The 18464-nt window shown below is 39.5% G+C and overlaps 1 protein-coding gene across 3 annotated transcripts in view; it reads right to left on the reverse strand.

Annotated features, from left to right (window-relative positions):
• Positions 1-18464, reverse strand: part of SORCS1 (sortilin related VPS10 domain containing receptor 1) — a 579121-nt gene that overhangs the window by 247973 nt on the left and 312684 nt on the right. For all 3 annotated transcript variants that reach the window (XM_055560720.1, XM_055560719.1, XM_055560721.1), the window contains exon 3: positions 9169-9268. In XM_055560720.1, the coding sequence (XP_055416695.1) occupies positions 9169-9268 (100 nt within the window). The remainder of the gene's footprint in view (positions 1-9168; positions 9269-18464) is intronic.

The raw sequence follows: 18464 nt of genomic DNA on the forward strand, positions 1-18464 counted from the left end.
TCCAGCCTAAGAGTCCAAAACCCACCTAAGTTTAGTTCAAATCCTCAGCCATGTGTTGGGTATGACTGGACCACAAAACCTTGTGTTCTGATTGTTAGAGACAAGAAAGTGGATCAAGTCACAATATCCCATCTAGGACCCTGCGTTCTAAAGGGGTGATTACACAGGGTCAAGAACAATTATAATCAGGAGAGAGAAGTGCTGCAAACAGAAGCAGATGCCTGGGAGATCAGGGGGAGTGAGAAAGTTTTGTTAGCGGAATTGATTCAGTTTTATGGAATAGGTGGCATTTGAGGATGACTTTAACTCAGACAATAAAGAATCTACTTGCAATGCAAAAGACCTGGGTCGGATCCCTGGGTCGGTAAGATTCCTCTGGAGAAGGGAATGGCAACCCACTCCAGTATTCTTGCCTGGAGAATCCCATGGACAGAGAAGCCTGGTGGGCTATAGTCCATGGGGTCTGCTAAGAATGGGACATGACTGAGCGACTACCACTTAAAGCTTTAATCATCTTTGTTCTTTATTTGCCAGCTGCATGCAGCCTCAGGCAAGATACTAAACTCTCAAGACTCAGTTTCCCTATCTGTTAAACGCAAAAGCAGCATGTTAAAACGTCCAACATCTTTTAGGTCCTGATTCAACAATTTCATCATTCTTCCTAAGAGAAGATGAGGACACTGCCAAGCACACTTCTTTTCTGTCCCAAAAGGTCACATGCGTGCTAAGTCACTTCAATCATATCCAACTCTTTGTGACCCTATGAACTGTAGCCCGCCAGGCTCCTCTGCCTATGGGATTCTCCAGGCAAGAATGCTGGAATGGGCTGCCATTTCCTTCTCCAGGAAAAGGTCACATACATACATGATATAGACCACCCAAGCAAATGACAAGAGGAATTAAGCCCAGGATATAAAAGTAAGAGGCAACAAGTCAATAATCACATGCTTATTTAGAAAGTGCCACATACAGTACGGTAATTAAAACCTAAACATCTGGAGAAAACGCAAACAGTGTTTCATGTTGGCATGTATCAAGAGACCAGCAAGAATGATCAATGTGTTCTGGAGAGCCAGGATCCTATTTATAGGATGAAAGTCTTGGAAGGCTCTCTCAGCAGGAACGATATTAATTAAGTGGTGATAACACAGAAAGGAGAAGGAACTGGGATATGCAGGGGGCACAGGAAACATAAAGAACAAATAATCTCTAGGTCTTTGCTTTGCTGGGAACACACTGTACAGAGAGTATAAGCATATAACAACTAAATGAATTGGCTGTTCTGAGTTTTTAAAAAAAGCAAAACAAAACACTTTTTTTTCCTTCTCTCTCTCAATGGATTCCACTTAGGATTTTGTATTCTTTAATCCTTGAAGGTGTTCTACAACACTGCAGGAAGGAACATAGCTAAGGTTGGTTGGGAGTGATGGGTAAGGTTTTATGGACAGATGCACATGGAGTATAAAGAAGTTTTCCTTTTTTAGGCAGAAAACAAATAAACTCAGTGAGAATATAAGACTTAGATTTCAGTATTGATTTTTTTTTTCTATGATACATTTGTATTCTTTTCCCCATCACCCCCTACATCCCAGATGTCCATTTCAGGTACAGGTTAAATCATCTTTCCTCACAGAAGATTATATATAGGTAGCCAATAAACTACTTCTGAATCCAGCAAGCCTTGGGATTTATCATGAACTGGGTGGGTGGGGCAGTGCATTCCCTTGGAGGCATAGTGACAGATAGGTGGCCTGCCTCTCCTCTGACACCTGTACCCACTCACTCTTATAACTTTTGAGCCTACCTCATATATCTGAGGCCAGGTGCTGAGTTCCTCTGATATAGAGGATGCTTGAGCTAGGATAATACCTGGGAGCCAGATTTCTATGTCTCTCAGTCAGTTCAGAATGCCTAGACTGACCTAAGATGAGATTATAGTTTTTACTGTAACAGACAAATCCAAGGAAAGCTGCTGTAATTTACAGCAGGCTTGCAGAGAAACAGCCAATGAATGATCATCAGTTTAAACAGAAAATATGGGCCTGTTTTGTTCTGGAGGCTGATCCCAGTAATGCCCCTAACAAGCTGCCTGGAAAGCCAGGGCATGATGCCCACTGCTGGAGACATGTTGATTGAAGAGCTGTGCTTGTCCTGACAAGCTGCTAAAAATAGCAAGAAGAACAGGAAGGCAAAACAGGTTCCTGGGAATGTAAGACAGTTACTCCGATGTCAGTTTTATTCCAATTGCTCTCACTGATATGAAGAGGAGAAAGAAGTATCTGGTACAAAAGATGTTAACTTCCTAGACAGCACCCTGGAGACTTAAAAGAATTAATACAACCCTTTAAAGGAGACTGCCATTTCACTGGAGGATGCAGAAGTCCTAGGAGAATCAGAGCAAAGCTGAATGCCTTTGTCCTGCATAATTAATAGAGCCTGGTATTTCTTTTCTTCTTCTTCTATATATTTTTTTAAAACATAAACTCTCATTGATTGGGGGAAATATATTCACACTGTAAAATGTTGGGCAGGTACTATCTCTTTGGTTCAAGTATGTCCCTTTGGGGGGAAAAGTCCATATTTCATGGTGATAAATTCACCTCATAAGTAGAAAAACTGAACACAAATATACTGCTATGTCAACTTTATTGATTTTTGCACCATTGTAAAGACCTTCATCGTCCTCCAATATTTCTTAAATCTATCAGCATCTCAGAAAGTGACCCTGAAAGCCTCATTTATCTGTAGAGGAAAAGATCCCTTCTCTTAGGTTCACCCATAAACATTGTGATTTAAACAGCTCAGGCCTGCCTCTGCTTCTGGAAGGGAACCTGTACTGAGAAAGCAGTTCTCAGAGGCATGGGCAACAGTTTCTTTTTCTCTGGAAAAAAGAATAGCTGGGTGTTAATTTCAGCTAAATGCCCATAGCCAAATGTCTTTTTGAAAGTCCTGTGAATAACTATAGTTAACTATGCACCTTGATTGACATTGATATATTGACATCAATAGGTTTGATGGCAGGGCTCCTTTCTGTATTCAGTTCAGTTCAGTTCAGTCGCTCAGTCATGTCTGACTCTTTGTGACCCCATGAATCTCAGCACGCCAGGCCTCCCTGTCCATCACCATCTCCCGGAGTTCACTCAAACGTCCATCGAATCGGTGATGCCATCCAGCGATCTCATCTTCTGTCGTCCCCTTTTCCTCCTGCCCCCAATCCCTCCCAGCATCAGAGTCTTTTCCAATGAGTCAACTCTTTGCATGAGGTGGCCAAAGTACTGGAGTTTCAGCTTTAGCATCATTCCTTCCAAAGAACACCCAGGGCTGATCTCTTTAAGAATAGACTGGTTGGATCTCCTTGCAGTCCAAGGGACTCTGAAGAGTATTCTCCAACACCACAGTTCAAAACCATCAGTTCTTCAGCACTCAGCTTTCTTCACAGTCCAACTCTCACATCCATACATGACCACAGGAAAAACCATAGCCTTGACTAGACGGACTTTTGCTGGTAAAGTAATGTCTCTGCTTTTCAATATGCTATCTAGGTTGGTCATAACTTTCTTTCCAAGGAGTAAGTGTCTTTTAATTTCATGGCTGCAGTCACCATCTGCAGTGATTTTGGAGCCCAAAAAGATAAAGTCTGACACTGTTTCCCCATCTATTTGCCATGAAGTGATGGGACCAGATGCCATGATCTTCATTTTCTGAATGTTGAGCTTTAAGCCAACTTTTTCACTCTCCTCTTTCACTTTCATCAAGAGCCTTTTTAGTTCCTCTTCACTTTCTGCCATAAGGGTGGTGTCATCTGCATATCTTAGGTTATTGATATTTCTCCTGGCAATCTTGATTCCAGCTTGTGCTTCTTCCAGCCCAGCGTTTCTCATGATGTACTCTGCATATAAGTTAAATAAGCAGGGTGACAATAAACAGCCTTGACGTGCTCTTTTTCCTATTTGGAACCAGTCTGTTGTTCCATGTCCAGTTCTAACTATTGTTTCCTGACCTGCATACAGGTTTCTCAAGAGGCGGGTCAGGTGGTCTGGTATTCCCATCTCTTTCAGAATTTTCCACAGTTTATTGTGATCCACACAGTCAAAGGCTTTGGCAGAGTCAATAAAGCAGAAATAGATGTTTTTCTGGAACTCTTTTCCTTTTATGATGATCCAGTGGATGTTGGCAATTTGATCTCTGGTTCCTCTGCCTTTTCTAAAACCAGCTTGAACATCTGGAAGTTCATGGTTCACGTATTGCTGAAGCCTGGCTTGGAGAATTTTGAGCATTACTTTACTAGCATGTGAGATGAGTGCAATTGTGCGGTAGTTTGAGCATTCTTTGGCATTGCCTTTCTTTGGGATTGCAATGAAAACTGACCTTTTCCAGTCCTGTGGCCACTGCTGAGTTTTCCAAATTTGCTGGCATATTGAGTGCAGCACTTTCACAGCATCATCTTTCAGGATTTGAAATACCTCAACTGGAATTCCATCAGCTCCACTAGCTTTGTTCGTAGTGATGCTTTCTAAGGCCCACTTGACTTCACATTCCAGGATGTCTGGCTCTAGCTCAGTGATCACACCATCGTGATTATCTGGGTCGTGAAGATCTTTGTTGTACAGTTCTTCTGTGTATTCTTGCCACCTCTTCTTAATATCTTCTGCTTCTGTTAGGTCCATACCATTTCTGTCCTTTATCAAGCCCATCTTTGCATGAAATGTTCTCTTGGTATCTCTAATTTTCTTGAAGAGATACCTAGTCTTTCCCATTCTGTTGTTTTCCTCTATTTCTCTGCATTGATCACTGAGGAAGGCTTTCTTATCTCTTTTTGCTATTCTTTGGAACTCTGCATTCAGATGCTTATATCTTTCCTTTTCTCCTTGCTTTTCACTTCTCTTCTTTTCACAGCTATTTGTAAGCCCTCCCCAGACAGCCATTTTGCTTGTTTGCATTTCTTTTCCATGGGGATGGTCTTGATCCCTGTCTCCTGTACAGTGTCGTGAACCTCAGTCCATAGTTCATCAGGCACTCTGTCTATCAGATCTAGTCCCTTAAATCTATTTCTCACTTCCACTGTATAATCATAAGGGATTTGATTTAGGTCATACCTGAATGGTCTTGTCGTTTTCCCTATTTTCTTCAATTTAAGTCTTAATTTGGCAATAAGGAGCTCATGTTCTGAGCCACAGTCAGCTCCCGGTCTTGTTTTTGCTGACTGTATAGAGCTTTTCCATCTTTGGTTGCAAAGAATATAATCAATCTGATTTCGGTGTTGACCATCTGATGATGTCCATGTGTAGAGTCTTTTCTTGTGTTGTTGGAAGAGGGTGTTTGCTATGACCAGTGAGTTCTCTTTGCAAAATTCTATTAGCCTTTGCCCTGCTTCATTCTGTATTCCAAGGCCAAATTTGCCTGTTACTCCAGGTGTTTCTTGACTTCCTACTTTTGCATTCCAGCCCCCTATAATGAACAGGACATCTTTTTTGGGTGTTAGTTCTAAAAAGCCTTGTAGGTCTTCACAGAACCATTCAACTTCAGCTTCTTCTGCGTTACTGGTTGGTGCATAGACTTGGATTACTGGATACTGAATGGTTTGCCTTGGAAAGGAACAGAGATCATTCTGTTGTTTTTGAGATTTCATCCAAGTACTGCATTTCAGACTCTTCTGTTGACCATGATGGCTACTCCATTTCTTCTGAGGGATTCCTGCCCACAGTAGTAGATATAATGGTCATCTGAGTTAAATTCACCCATTCCAGTCCATTTTAGTTCTCTGATTCCTAGAATGTCGACATTCACTCTTGCCATCTCCTGTTTGACCACTTCCAATTTTTCTTGATTCATGGACCTAATATTCCAGGTCCCAATGCAATATTGCTCTTTACAGCATCAGACCTTGCTTCTATCATGGGGCGGCGGCCAAGAGGTGCAACCCCACATCCAAGGAGCGGTGGCTGGGCACGGGCGCAGGAGGGCCAAGAGGAGCTGCTCCATGTTCAAGGTCAGGAGGGGCAGCAGTGAGGAGATACCCCTTGTCCAAGGTAAGGAGCAGTGGCTGCGCTTTGCTGGAGCAGCCGTGAAGAGATACCCCACATCCAAGGTAAGAGAAACCCAAGTAAGATGGTAGGTGTTACAAAAGGGCATCAGAGAGCAGACACACTGAAACCATAGTCACAGAAAACTAGTCAATCTAATCACACTAGGACCACAGCCTTGTCTAACTCAATGAAACTAAGCCATGCCATGTGGGGCCACCCAAGATGGGCGGGCATGGTGGAGAGGTCTGACACAATGTGGTCCACTGGACAAGGGAATGGCAAACCACTTCAGTATTCTTGCTTTGAGAACCCCATGAACAGTATGAAAAGGCAAAATAATAGGATACTGAAAGAGGAACTCCCTAGGTCGGTAAGTGCCCAATATGCTACTGGAGATCAGTGGAAAAATAACTCCTTTCTGTATTACTTCTAAGCATTCCTTCTAGTTTTAGGAGCTACGTTTGGACTTTAGATCTCATTCTTCAAGTCCTGTTCCTGCTAACCATCTTGTAGCTTTCAGGTCACTACTACATACTCTGCTGCTACAGAAAAGCCTATGCTGACATTCAATATTTGACATGTGACTTTTAAAAACCATATTCCTTTCTAATGGCATTAATAAAACAGAGACTATCCCTAGATCAGAACAATTCTAAGGTCTCTTCTAGATATAAATTCCTTTATTTTGACTATATCACTTTACAAATGTAAACAACTCACCCAAAGACACCTGCTAGGTGGAAGCAGAGTCAGAGACTTCTTAGTTCCAAAAATCTCACACTGCATTTACTACTAGAATACAGGATCTTTGAAGGTGGAGAGCTGGCTTATTTCTTTCTGTATCTTATGGTGCCTACAATTGGTTGATTGTTAAATAAAATTTACTAAAAATGTGAACTAGAGGAAAAATCAATAGAGATTACAAGAATTGATTCAAAGCCAACAAACACAGCTAAATCTCATTATAAAAAATAAGGGATATAAGTTCAGCTCCTCAATTTAGGACTGTATACAACAGATCAAAATTGTTTAGATGTAATTGCTGATGCTGGACCAGTCATCAGCCAGGAAGGGCAAGATAGGAACATTCAGGGTAAATCTCTAAATTTGTGAGGCTGACATTATTTAACTGTGCTGCCCAATACTGTGGCCAAGAGCCACACGTGGCTATTTACATTCAAACTAACTAAAATGAAATTAAATGTAAAATCTGGCTCCACAGGCACACTAGCCATAATTTAAGTAATAGCTCCAAGGGCTTAGCGTCTATAGCACTGGACAGCTTAGAGGAACATTTCTATCATTGTAGAAAGTCTACTAAACACTGATATTTATAGAGGACGGTCACTACTATTATTTCCAGTAATTATTTGATGGAGGAAGAGAATAAAGATGAGCAAAGGAGAATAAAGCAAAGAGAAAACATGATAAGGCCTTAGCTATTCTGTGCTAAACACCTGAAGTGCCTTAGTTAATGTAGTCCTTAAAACTTTCCTCCTGAGGTAGGTACTATAATTATCCTTATTTTCAATTTGATGACACTGTGCTAGGTGAGATTAAGGAAATCGCCTTAGTTATATACTTGTTAATTGGCTTAGCTGGGTTTTTACTCAAGCCATCTGACTTCAGAGTCTATGCACAATGAGAAATTATGCTGCTCCAACTGAAAAACTTGAAATGTTTAGAGCCAGAAGAAATATTACACCCTATCTAGGCGGTTCTTAAACCCAGATATATACCAGAAGCACCTGAGGAACTTGCAGAAGATACAGTTCCCTGAGCCCTAAGCCAGAGCAACAGGGGCAGGGCAGAGGTTTGCACACCCTACCATGCCCATTGCTCTGCATCTACAGCAGAGTTGAGGATGACTATTTAGAGATGTACTAATCTACCTTCCACGGGCCAGATGACAAAATGTAGTACCTACCTACTCAAGGTCAATGATAGTACCTATTGACAGATCTGAGATGAGAACACAGGTATCAGGGCTACCAACATAAGAGAATTTGGCTTGGGACAAATGAACAACCTTTGTAAATTTCCTGATAGATATTCTTATCTATTCATATAACTTATATAATACTTAGAAATTATATGTCAGAATCATATAGTGCAAATTTTTTAAACCAGACAATGAATGTAACACCACTCTCCTCCTAAAACAAATAGGTTTTTCTCATTTAAAAGCAAATATTATTTTCTTCCTAAGAAAATAACATCCCTCTCTGAAGAATAAATAAACCCTATCTTCATGACAGCTCCCTGGTGCATCAGATGGTAAAGAATCTGCCTGCAAAGCAGGAGACTCTAGGTCAGGAAGATCCCCTGGAGAAGGGAATGGCTACCCACTCCTGTATCCTTGCCTAGAAAATTCCTAGGACAGAGGAGCCTAGACAGAGGAGAGTCCATGAGGTTGCTAAGAGCTGGACATGATTGAGCAATAACACTTTCACTGAAGAATAAATAACCTCTCATCATGACAGCAGTATAATGCAGTGGAAACAGGATGATCGCCAAGCAAGAAAGCTGGATTCTTGTCCCAACTGTGCCTATAACTCTGTGATGGAGGCAAGTGATTTCCTTTCTTTGAACTCTAGTTTCCTCATCGGTAAAATTAGTATGTCATATACGATGATGATCTCCGGGGTTCCTTCCCACATTGCCTCCAACCTGACATTTGTATGCAATCTGAATAAACTTTAGAAAGGAAACTTCCAACCTGCTTAGGACAATGCATTCACTTCAATTCTAGTCAATCTATTTATTCCATGTCAAGGGAATAGAGGTGGACATTCCATGAAAATCCTATCTTTTCTTTTGTTTTGTCAAGCTTTATTCTGATTCCTGCCACTAACTGGTCAGAGCTCTTGTAAGAGTCTGGAGCATCCAGACAACAGGACATTCCCTATAGCTGCCTTTTGGAAATGATAATGATATGCCTGCCTCTCTCTCTCCTACATTCACAGCTGCTGATCTGAAAATTATGATGTATCAGACATTTTACCACCCTAACATCCATCAACTCATCTTTATATCTCTTGAAGCTTAACTGTAATGGATTTTTAGGTGGTTTAGAGAGATGAGCCAGCCAAGACAGAAGTCACATCATGAATAAACAGCATGCTGAATACACACTTCTTACCTTACGCTTGTTGGTAGGACACACGTAGAGATAGCTTAAAATCGTTTTCAACCCAACTTTATCATTCAGCTTCTCATAGGTTGTCCCATAATCGGTTGACCTATAATTCAAAAGGAGCATTAATGAGGACAGAAATATACATCATTTGCCTGCTTGTCAATGTAATGCATGTTTTACATAGTAGAATGGCTCTCCAGAGGTTTCTAAATGATTCATGTAGTATATAATGATGCTTAATTATGTACACAGTAGCATCATGTGAGTGGTTAACATTTGCATTTAAATTGAATTGGTAAAAATTAAAACTCCATCTCTCACTGCTCCTTAAGATTTGTGCATTGCATAGAGAATGTGTTTAATTTTCAAAGATTAAGAATGAGGGTATCCCTTGAAACCAGACTAAGAAATAAAGACCTTTTACTTAGATCTGACATTTCCAAACTTCTGCTTTATCTTTGGCACAGTGGAAAAGTAGGTTCTCCTGATTTATCTACAAATTGTGTTTTCTTTCATGAGTCATAGGATATATGGTGGGCTAGTCCCTCCAAAGGTCATTCAGTCTTTTCTTATTATTTAAGAATAAGAAGATGTCTTAATAGTAAGTGAGATTTCACAGTTCTACTCGGTGGCCTTTTCCAGTGTTAAGCCACCTGGAGTTGGGAGGATATTACTTCTTGGCACTGACTCTGGTCATTTTTGGAGATTCTCTCATCTTTTCTTGACATTAGTCAATGACTTATTAATTTAGACTGAATAAACAGACCTTAATTACCTTCTCTATATAAGTCTATTATATATTTCAGAATTGTACATCTTATTAGATCATCGTTGCAACCAAGTTCAGTAGGAAATATTATCTGTATTTGAAGAAAGTGGTTGAGAGAACATGAATGATCTTTTCAAAGTCAGTTAAAATTTGACTCTAGGTATTCTGACTCTAAGCTCTGTGTTACATTATACCACAGCTTTTTTTTTTTTTTTAATTTAAAGGGAACAAATATAAAATCTGTCAGCTTCTTTACGCATATAGGAGATTCCCAAAGAAAATGCAGTTCATCCATTCACATTTGTAGAGCCTCTAAAACGAACAGGCTCTGTGCTATGTTCCAGGATACAGCCCCTACTTTCAAGAATCCAATAGCTTTGAAAGGCAGAAAAATAAAGTGGTAATGTGTTATATGTAACAAAAGAGATGAAAATTAACAAGACTCAGAAAATAAAGTTGGTTTAGTCAGAAAAATCACAAAAATGCAATGATTTAAACTTATTTATATGATAGAAGTTTCATATTTCCATACACCATAAAGATGAAATAGAAGAGTTGTCTGTTATCAACCTCAATGTCATACATTAAAAGCCTACTCAGGATCAGGCACCAGAGCTAGAAAGCTATAAAACATATTAGCTAGGAATTAAAGAATTAAGAATTTACTACAGCTGGAGATACAGGGAGCTCTTTACCAAAAAATATTTATATAAGATAGATAAAAATTTTAGATGATATTAGACTATAATACATATTATATACATAAATTATAAGTAAGTAAATATAGACAACACTTTATAGAATTTAGATTACACTCCAAATCACTGAAGATTGGGGTATTATGAAAAGTTTCTTAGAAGGACTTTGGATCTTGAAAATGGAAAATGGGTAGGGTTTTAGAAAAGGGATGTAGAGTTGATAATTGAATAATAAGGGGGTTAGGGGTGCCAACAATTCCTGCAGTCAAAAATCAGCATATAACTTATCACTGGCCTTCTATATACACAAGTTTCTCCACATCTGTGGTTCTGAATCCAAGGATTCAACCAAACACACATTGTAGAATCTACAGTATTTACTACTAAAAAAATGTGTATAAGTGGATACACATAGAGTTCAAATCTGTGTTGCTCAGGGGTCAGCTGTAGTCAGAGCATCAAAAAATAGAAGTCACCTTATGTAGTCCAAATATATAACTAGATTTCCTCAGGACCAGTCTAGGCTTTAGCTCAATTGAACAAATGCTTGCTTAATAACCAAGAATATTTGAAGAATATTCTTAATCTCTTTGCAGAAGAGCTTATCTATTAACCATGACAAACTTCTTTAAATTCTCCTTCCATATATTTTTTTTCTCATCAGACTCATCTGGACATGAAAATTCCTGTTACTTTCTAAGAAATATCTGAGGCTTCTTTCCTTACTCAGTCTAATCCTGGTGTTTGACCAGTTTTTCCCACTCTCACCGTGGTTATACTGAGTCAACTTTCTCTTCTTACTGAGACTCGCTTGTCTCCAAAATTTCAATAGTCTTTCTCTAGCTCCTTTTATTGGATAACTTTTTCTATTTGTATTCTTAATGATACAAGTTCAAGAACAAAAAACATAGACGCAAAATCTATGGAGGGGTGATGAGAAGAGAATTAAATGTACAAATACTTCCACATTTATAAATTTTGTGTAGGCAGAAATTAATAGAACTGTGTTGGGGATGAGAGAACAGTTTATGTTTTTCTAGTGCGATAAAAGAAAGGAGAAGCAGGGATCAGTTTATAAAAGCATGAAAAATAGTTTCCCATAATTTCTATCAACTCAATCTCCGAGCTACTCAAAGAATATTTTTACATTCAAAACACAAACTACAACTACAAGGGAAAACTCTGTGTGTGTGTGTGTGTGTGTGTGTGTGCGCGCGCGCGTGTGCGCACGCGCACACTTAACTGAAATCCAAGTGTGAAAGATGATAATGGAGTGACTAATTCAGATTTACACGAACGACTTCCTTTTCAGATAACTTACAATGTAACTAGGAACTTTTCTCTTATTGTAACATCAGTAGCCCAGAAAGTTCAGGTATCGGCCATTACTTTTTGTGCCATTTTTGCCCCTTGATTTTTCAAAGCTCAAAAAGTGAATCAAAATTTGTTAATTGTTGATTCAAGCAAAATTAAATGTTTAAACATTGTGGTATTATAGTAACTAATAGAAAAAAACGGATGTATTTCCATATACCCCAAATGTCACAGACAAGCAATTGTCTGTGGCTGTTCCACAGAACCAGAATTACATAGAGTGTTGACAAGTTTCATGGGTAAAACAACCAACCAGCTGGGATACACTGGTACAGTGATACAGGAGTGAAGACGCTCGATGATTGCGAACCAGTTGGCAAATAGTTTACTGCACCACATTCTCTGAGTAGCTACTTCTACCAGCCTCATCACCAGGGCCTCTCCTTGGAAGATGCTCAGATCTCCTTTCAGTCCCAGCAACCGAAAGATTGAGGGCTGAAATAGCAGAGTGTCACTGTGTGACCCAAGGCACTTGCTCCAGCACCTGTTCTGAATGCCACTGCCTATGACAGTCAGCCTGGGCCCCAGCGGAGGAGACAGTGACCTTGGAGGAGGGACTGCACCCTGGAAGGCAATTCCTAGGGTCCATCTGCGAACCCAAACTCCCCTTCACAGCCAACAGAAGCTTCCAGTCATGCCTGCACGGTCAATGTGGGAAATTCAGTCTCCTAGGGATGTGGGCTAGGAAAGAACGGAGAAGAGACAGACAGTTGAGCAGCAGGCTGGCTGTGGAGCCAGCGCACTAGCTGTTAAATATTTTAAGTGTCATCTCTAAATACAGGGGAGAGGAGTATCATCCGAGATCAAAAAAATGTTAGGAAACACTTGATTAGGCAAAATTTAACGTTTCTTAACTTCAGAACTTAGAATTTTTATTATTCTTATATACATACATAAATTTTATTATTCTATTATACACTGCGAACCTCTTACATGCATATTTCATGAAGCATATTCAAAACATATTTGATTATAGGATCCATTCGTGAGAGATCTCTAATGAGATTAGTCTTCTGAACAATATACTTTGGGAAACAATATGAAAGACCAAAAAAAAAAAAAAAAAAAAAGCCAAACAAAGATTATGGCTCTTGGTTTCATAAGAAAAGGAGAACAATAAAAATATTTAAAACAAATCAAATTTGCCAAGAGAAATGTCAGTTATGCTAACTATAAAGTGACTATTGCCGTGAAGGCAAAAAGGAAGCAATCTTAAAAATAGGTACCATACACAGACATATTTAAGATGCAACATGAGCAGCCTTGAATCCTCCAATTGTACCATTTTTTAAAACATTCCAAAGCAAGCATTTTTTTCTGGTTGTGTTTATAAGTTGGCTTATTACAGATTAAAAACATAGCTTCTGTCAACACCTATACTGTGCTAGAAGATACAGAAAGCTTAAAAAATAAGAGTATCAGGAAAATAAATAGCAAATGATTAAATCAAGGACTGCAGGCTCTTGTGTTTGATCCTTAATCTTTACCCTTTTCGACAAATGCATCTTAAATAGTGACTTTTAGAACATTTGAAAGCATGTCTTTATTTAAGTATTTACTATATGCATAGACCTGAGAAGAGCTTCTCTGAGGGGTGGAGAAACCACATTCAAGGCATGGCCCCTACTTTCCAAGAACTTATGATCTCTTTGAGATGACAGAGTCTCCAAGGGATGAATACCAGGCACAGCTAGTTTCCACAAGGAGTGGCAGAAATAAAATGTATGATTGGATTTCCTCTACTATAATCTTATAGTATCATCAAATGGGATATAAATAAGCGCAGAATCATCTGTAAACTAAATTAATCCATAAAAAGTGCTGAGCACAATGGCTGATATGTAATAAACCATCTACAAATTATAGCTTTTGTTACTCCTTTTATCACTCATTCTTTTTCTTGATGAATTTTAGTATTCTTTAGCCAACATTCACTAAAACCCATCATGTGAATCCTCAAGGAAAATCTCAATCACTGAAAATGAGTTAGAGTTAGTTTGCTTAGAAGATAAGACTATCTCATGAAGCTATTACAATTTTAAAATGTAACCACACTTAGCCTATCATATTTTGAGGCATAAATGTTAGTAGTTTTGTGCAGAACTTGGATCAGAGAGGTAAGGTAAGAACTTGATAAAAGATTCTGTACTCTGCTTCTATAACAACTGTGTCAGGATTCTACTGCTGAATAGACTATTACATTTAAGAATCCTAACAGATATTATAAATGTACATTTATTGGGTGCTTACAATGTGATCTAAGCTCTTCAGCTCCTTCAGAATCCCATGAGATGGACACTGATATAAGTCACATGCTATCGATAAGGAAGGCCCACATGTATAACCAACCTACTTAACTAAGGCCGCAGAACTTGGAAGTGGAGCACTCACTAAGGGCTGTATCTTTAACCTCATGCTGCATTTCCTCTCTCAAAAGCTACAAGACAAAAAAGGAAATGTATGTAAAAAACCTAATTCTACAAAAGGAATATGAACTGAAATTATTAGAAGTTCCCCATGGGGTAGGCCCAAACCTGGATTCTCTTCATACTTAGTAAAAATCCAGAGGACCTGCCAGAAACCATATTAAGAAAAGTCTAACCAGAAACTTTCACAATGCTGCACAAAGAAAGTGTGCCTTGATGCGGCCCACTTAGGCTCCTGGGGAGGCTAGAAATACAGACAAGGTGAATGGGTCAACCTGTTAATGATGTGATGATGGCTCATGAAGATTACCAAGATGTCACAGCTGAATGGCAAGAGCAATGACTTGAAGTCAAACAGAAGGGGACTTATGAGCTCACAAGCTGGGTCACCAGTCAGTGTCCTGTCTCCATACAAACTCCAGACTTGCTATAGGCAAATAATATTGACTCTGTATCGAATAGGACTGCAATATAATCCTGAGATTCCCATTCCTAGTACCTCTCCTTTTCCCCTCGCCCCTGATTCCTGCCCACTCCTGCCTTGTTATTCTTGTACTTGCAGAGCTCTTTATCTAGATACCCTGACAGATGGCCCCTCACTTCTTTCAGCGACCCCTCTCCTAGGACACTGCTCCTCCTTAGCCTCTTTTATTTTCTCTTCATAGTATTTACCCACATCTGAAAGATTTTTACTTATTTTTTATTGTAAAAATAAAACTCTCCCACCAGAATACAAGCTCCATGAGGGTAGGAAAGATGTTTTGTGGACTGCTGTCTTCCGAGCTCTCAGAAGAGTGCCCCAGACACTTGTGGAACCTAATTGTTTTGGCTGCATGACTGACTTCACAGATGTTTGCTCTTTTCGTGTGGCCCACTGGATTTCCACAAAGTCAAAATTAAAAAGCTCAGCTATTCAGGCAAGAATCACTGAAGTCCTTGCTATGAGCAGATACAATGAGCTCTGCAGGCTGAAGTGGGACTAGGGTGGTCAGCATGCTCTATGCTCCTCTATTGTTTAATGGAGCAACCTCTACCTGGCATTTATAACCTGGCCATTGTAAGCACCATAGGAAAGCACACATCTCTGTTCATTTCCAAGTCCCCAGTCCTCAGCACGATGTTGGTACATAGCAGGTGCCTTCTACAGACAGAGGGTGAATGAATGCATGAAGCCTGATGGACACCCTCTTTGAATTGAGGATAAGCTAGGCTTCTTCTTCAAAAAGGCTTTTAGAAAGTATCCACATAACTTGACACCTTCCTTCTCCACTTCCAGGCCCCAGAGAGGGAATATACTCTCTCCCAGACACACCATGCCATAATGCCAAGGTCACAAAACCAAGACTCAAGCTGTAGAGAGAAGTCTGGGGACAAGAAATATCAAGGCATCATTCAAATCAGCTCAAATGAGATATCCTGAAAGAGGAACAGTGTTTAACTCTAAATCAAGTGTCTGTGGCTTCTGTGTTTTGTTTCTTTCCTAAAATCATTAAGAGCAGCCACGTCCACTGTCCCTGGTGAATCTGGTGGCATAAAAATAGCTTCCAGAGGCAAAGGTGCACTGGCTACATCCCAGACTCTGTTCCTGCAGAACTTAGGATGCACGAGGTTACAGCAGTGAGAATAATTTAGGGTTTGGAAAATGTTTGCGAGTGAGTCGACATTTAAATAACTTCATTATCATTCATTGACAGGTTTTTTTAACCTGTCAGTGCAATTGATATTTCTATTACCATGTTATAACAAACCCCTGCACATTTTAAATACAGTCACCAGATTCCATTAGTCTACCCACTGTCAAGAAAATATCTCCCAATCCATTTTTCATAATACCTCGAGAATATAATAGGCAATCTACATCAAACGATGACGTGGAGCTGAAGGAAATTGTCTCCTGCTTTCTAAGGATTCTGTCCTGAAATACATTTGCCTGTCAGCCTAAACATATAATTTAAAAGTGCTGCTGAGACATTATGGTGCATCCAGAGCTGAACAAGCTTCCCTCTGTTTTCTTGGATTCCCTGAGCTTTTCAGATTAACCTGCAGAATCAGAGGAAAGGGGGTTAAACAGCAGAATTGAGGGAGGCATGTCAATGTACTATACAGATACTTTCCACTTTGCCATATGACACAGTATTTGGAATGCCATTTAATTTTTAATAGAAAAGAAGTGTTTATTTTTTTAATGGAAGGGACAGTACTTATGTGTCGTTAAATGATAAGCTGTGAAAGTCTTCTCTTATCTTCTTGGTCTTTCTTTGTCATCATTCTTCCCATCCTTGTATCATCACACTGCATTCTTTTATTTTACTGAAGTATAGTTGATTTACAATGTTGTGTTAATTTCTGCTGTATAAAAAAACTGATTCAATTACACACACACACACTCTTTTCCATTACAGTTTATCACAGGATATTGAATATAGTTCCCTGCATTGCACTGTATTCTTGATGTTTCTAGTCACACAGGATAGCTAAGAAACTGGAATGTATCTGATTATAACTGCATGCACATTGCTCTGTGGGAAAGTGGTGATATAGAATAGAAGACATTGCCACCCACATACAGTTCTGCAGTAAGTAAAGATCTATTATACTTAACATTAAAGAAAGGAGTTACCCTTACCTCTGAAATATCTCCCAGTTCATTTTGAGTGAGTATAAAAATAACCAAAACTGGTACTAATACCCAGAGTATTTTGCTTAAAAAAGGGAGTGCAAATTAACTTAGTCAGATGTTTTCTGTTCAGCTTTTTAGGGCATAGGTACAGGGAAGAGTAATTTTCTTAACAAGGTGATGTCCACGAGTTCCTTCTGACACACACACAGAGGATTGTCTATCCTCACTGTCTCTTATCTGTACCCTCCACTTCAGCTCTCCTTCCATCTCTGGGGCAGAACATTGCCATCTCTGCACTGGCTAGATCTTGTTGCAATAGTCCAGGAGAAACTACTACTCACTCCTTTTCATAGAGGCAGCCTCACTTATCCCTCTCTGTCTTTGCAAATATAATACGCACTGCACAAGAGACAGCAGTGGGGTGGGCAGAGGACACACACTCCTTATCATCTTTTCCTTTCCCTGGATGCCTCTCCTGACAACGCCAGCTGACTGGCAGCCTTTGCTGTTTCTTCTACAACATCCCATACCTGTCTATGCTGTCCTAAAATTGTCAATGCTCAAAGTGTTCAGTGCTAATAGACTACCTTCTCTGAAGGTAGGGCTAGTTTACATTTATCTTTTCACCCACTTTTTCCCCCATCAAAATTCACTCATATACTTTCTCCCTTCCTTTATTGAGCCTTCTCACAGCCCTCTGCTGAATGGGATGACTCTCCTTTATATCCCACATAACTCACTTGAATCCTCTCTTCTGTTATGTTCCATATTTGCCATACATTACCCTCATCTAGGTCTGCTCCCCTCTCACCTGATGGCCAGCGGCTGGACAACAAGCTGCATTTATGCTTAATCTTCTGTCTCTCCCTCCACCATTGTAGCTTCTCCATGGTGTTCAAAAGGTGCTCAAACAATGCTGCTGATTGAACACCCTGAGACCTTTTCCTCTATTACCAGAAGCTATCATTTGAGAAATTTCACATTATTCTCTTTTTATGCATTTCTTTTTGGAGGATGAGGGAGCAAGAAAATTTCAGGCTTCCCTGCTGGGTTTGAGTCAGACAGGTTTAATGCTGAGGCAGAAATATAAGAGAAATTAGGGGCTGACTTAGGAAGCACACATACAAATGTGTATGTAAAATGTATTATGCATTAATGTACTAAATATTATATACAAATAGAGCAATGCAAAACATAATGTGCATTTATCAGTTATAAGGATACAGACAAATTTAGGAGAAAGGGAAGTCTGCTCAGCTTTTTAAAGCGTTCTCTCTTTTGACATGACCCTAATCCCCAGGCATTTTTGATCCAATGCAAAGCTTCCATGACCACGCTGAGGTCACATCCCCACAAGCTGCAATACGCTACACTCATAACTGGCTGTGCCAAATATTTTATGAATAATAATA

This window comes from Bubalus kerabau, chromosome 22, assembly GCF_029407905.1.
Source record: "Bubalus kerabau isolate K-KA32 ecotype Philippines breed swamp buffalo chromosome 22, PCC_UOA_SB_1v2, whole genome shotgun sequence".
NCBI lineage: Eukaryota > Metazoa > Chordata > Mammalia > Artiodactyla > Bovidae > Bubalus > Bubalus kerabau.